The 2,199-nt window shown below is 45.9% G+C and overlaps 1 protein-coding gene across 1 annotated transcript in view; it reads left to right on the plus strand.

The window, feature by feature from the left end:
- Window positions 1–648, plus strand: part of LOC135220369 (trichohyalin-like) — a 1,887-nt gene extending 1,239 nt beyond the window's left edge. The window contains exon 1 of the mRNA XM_064257587.1: window positions 1–648. This exon is cut by the window's left edge and continues 1,239 nt beyond it. Within this exon, the coding sequence (XP_064113657.1) occupies window positions 1–648 (648 nt within the window).
- Window positions 649–2,199: the final 1,551 nt, after the last annotated feature.

Consider the following 2,199-nt stretch of genomic DNA (forward strand, 5'->3'; position numbering starts at 1 on the left):
CAGATACAAATCGCTCTGAGGGACAAAGATCTGCAGAAACGCGATCAAGATGTACAACTCCTTTTAGAGGAATTAGAAAATTGGCAGAAGGAATCAGAGGAGCTTGTCCGTTGCAAATTGAGGCAAGAAGAGTTCTATGAGTCTCAGTTCCAGGAAATGGAGGATGCCTACGAAAAAAAGATCTCCGAGCAGGAAAAGGAGATTACCTGCCTATGCAAGGAAGTTCAGCAGAAAAACAACTTGCTGGAGGAAGGCATAGCCCAGCGGGACAATCTCAACAAGAAGCTGGAATGCGTCGAGATGGATAATAGCCATCTGAAACAGCTGGCTGCTGAGGCTGAGGAACGACAGATAGCTGCAGAAGGAGCACTCAAGGAGCTGTCCATCAATATTCAGAGGGTTGAGAAACTAGTTACTGATAAACAGAGAGAAGTTGATGAACTTCGAAGCAAATTAGAAGAGAAAAACACTGAAGACGACAAGCTTGTTCAGTGTAAGGAGGAAGTAGAAGTTCTTAGGAAAGAACTAAAGAAGAAGGACTTGGAAATCAGAAAGGGTAAGGAAGAGGCAAAACAACATGACAAACAAATGGGGAGAGTGGGAGCTCGCCTCCAGGAAATGGTGGCTGCCTTCAACAAGATCACCTAGTAGGAGAAGACTTGCCCCAAGAGAACTAGGCACCAAGATGAAGATAGGACATCCACTCTGGAGTAATATATATCTGTATGTATATACCACATCACCACATACACAAATATATGCATATGTACACACACACACACATAATACACATATATATGCACACTCCCCCCAGTGTGTCTATATATGTACACACACATACATACACGCATATATATATATATATATATATATATATATATATATATATATATATATATATATATATATATATACACTCCCCCCAGTGTGTGTATATATGTACACATAATACACACATATATATATATATACACACTCCCCCCAGTGTGTATAAATATATATATACAAACACATACATACACACATATATATATATATATATATATACACACTCCCCCCAGTGTGTATCTATATATATATACTAACACATACATACACACACATACCAGACACCCCATACATACAAACACACACATATAAATATATACATACATATATATTGTCTCCAGAGGGATTCAAACTCTAGCCTGGTTCAGAAACAACAAACTTCTCTCTGATAAATTTTAGTTCTGCATCATTCAGCCTCCCTTCTCCTAGCCCATCCCTCTGCCAAGATGGGGGACCTCTCCCTACTGGCTGGGAGTAAGACAACTCATCCAAGAGAGTATGGCCAAGCACCGAAGGAGCTGATTAGCAGGCAGCTGAAGGGCCATCCTAGGGACGTGGCTTGCTCTTCAGCTGACAAGGGTAGGGAGAAGAACAGTGTCCTGGGTCCTCCAGCGACTGTTTCCGTTGGAGGACAGCGAAGACCTTCACCTGTCGGAGGCGTAGGTGGTCGATGTCTCCGTCCGGGATCTCCGTGTTCCTGGCGATTTGCCGTGCTTGGTGGGAGCGCTGCAGATCGTTGGGAACACAGAGACCCCAGACAGAGACATCAGCCATCTCCGCCTCTGATAGGTGAAGGCCCTTGCAATCATCCAACATAAACTATCGCTGGAGACCCTTCTCCCTGCCCATCCCTCTAATGAGATGGAGGATCTCTCCCTACTGGCTAAGAGTAAGACAATTCATCCAAGAGAGTATGACTGAGCGCCAAAGGAGCTGATTGGTTGATACCAGGTCTCAGGAGTCCTCTTCAAACCACATCCTGCCTAAAGTAGCAGGCAGCTGAAGGGCCATCATAGGGACATGGCTTGCTCCTCAGCTGACAAGGGTAGGGAGAAGAACGATGTCCTGGGTCCTCCAGTGACTGTTGCCGTCTGAGGCCAGTGAAGACCTTCACCTGTCGGAGGCGTTGATGGTCGATGTCTCCATCCGGGATCTCCGTGTTCCTGGCGATTTGCAGTGCTTGGTGGGAGCGCTGCAGATTGTTGGGAACACAGAGATCCCAGACATAGACATTGACCTCCTATGCCTCCGACAGGTGGAGGCCCTCGCTGTCCCCTGACAGAAACTGTTGCAGGAGGACCCAGGACATCGTTCTTCTCCCTACCCTTGTCAGCTGAAGAGCAAGGCACGTCCCTATGATGGCCCTTCAGC

The sequence above is a fragment of the Macrobrachium nipponense genome, chromosome 1 (assembly GCF_015104395.2).
Source record: "Macrobrachium nipponense isolate FS-2020 chromosome 1, ASM1510439v2, whole genome shotgun sequence".
NCBI classification, from domain to species: domain Eukaryota; kingdom Metazoa; phylum Arthropoda; class Malacostraca; order Decapoda; family Palaemonidae; genus Macrobrachium; species Macrobrachium nipponense.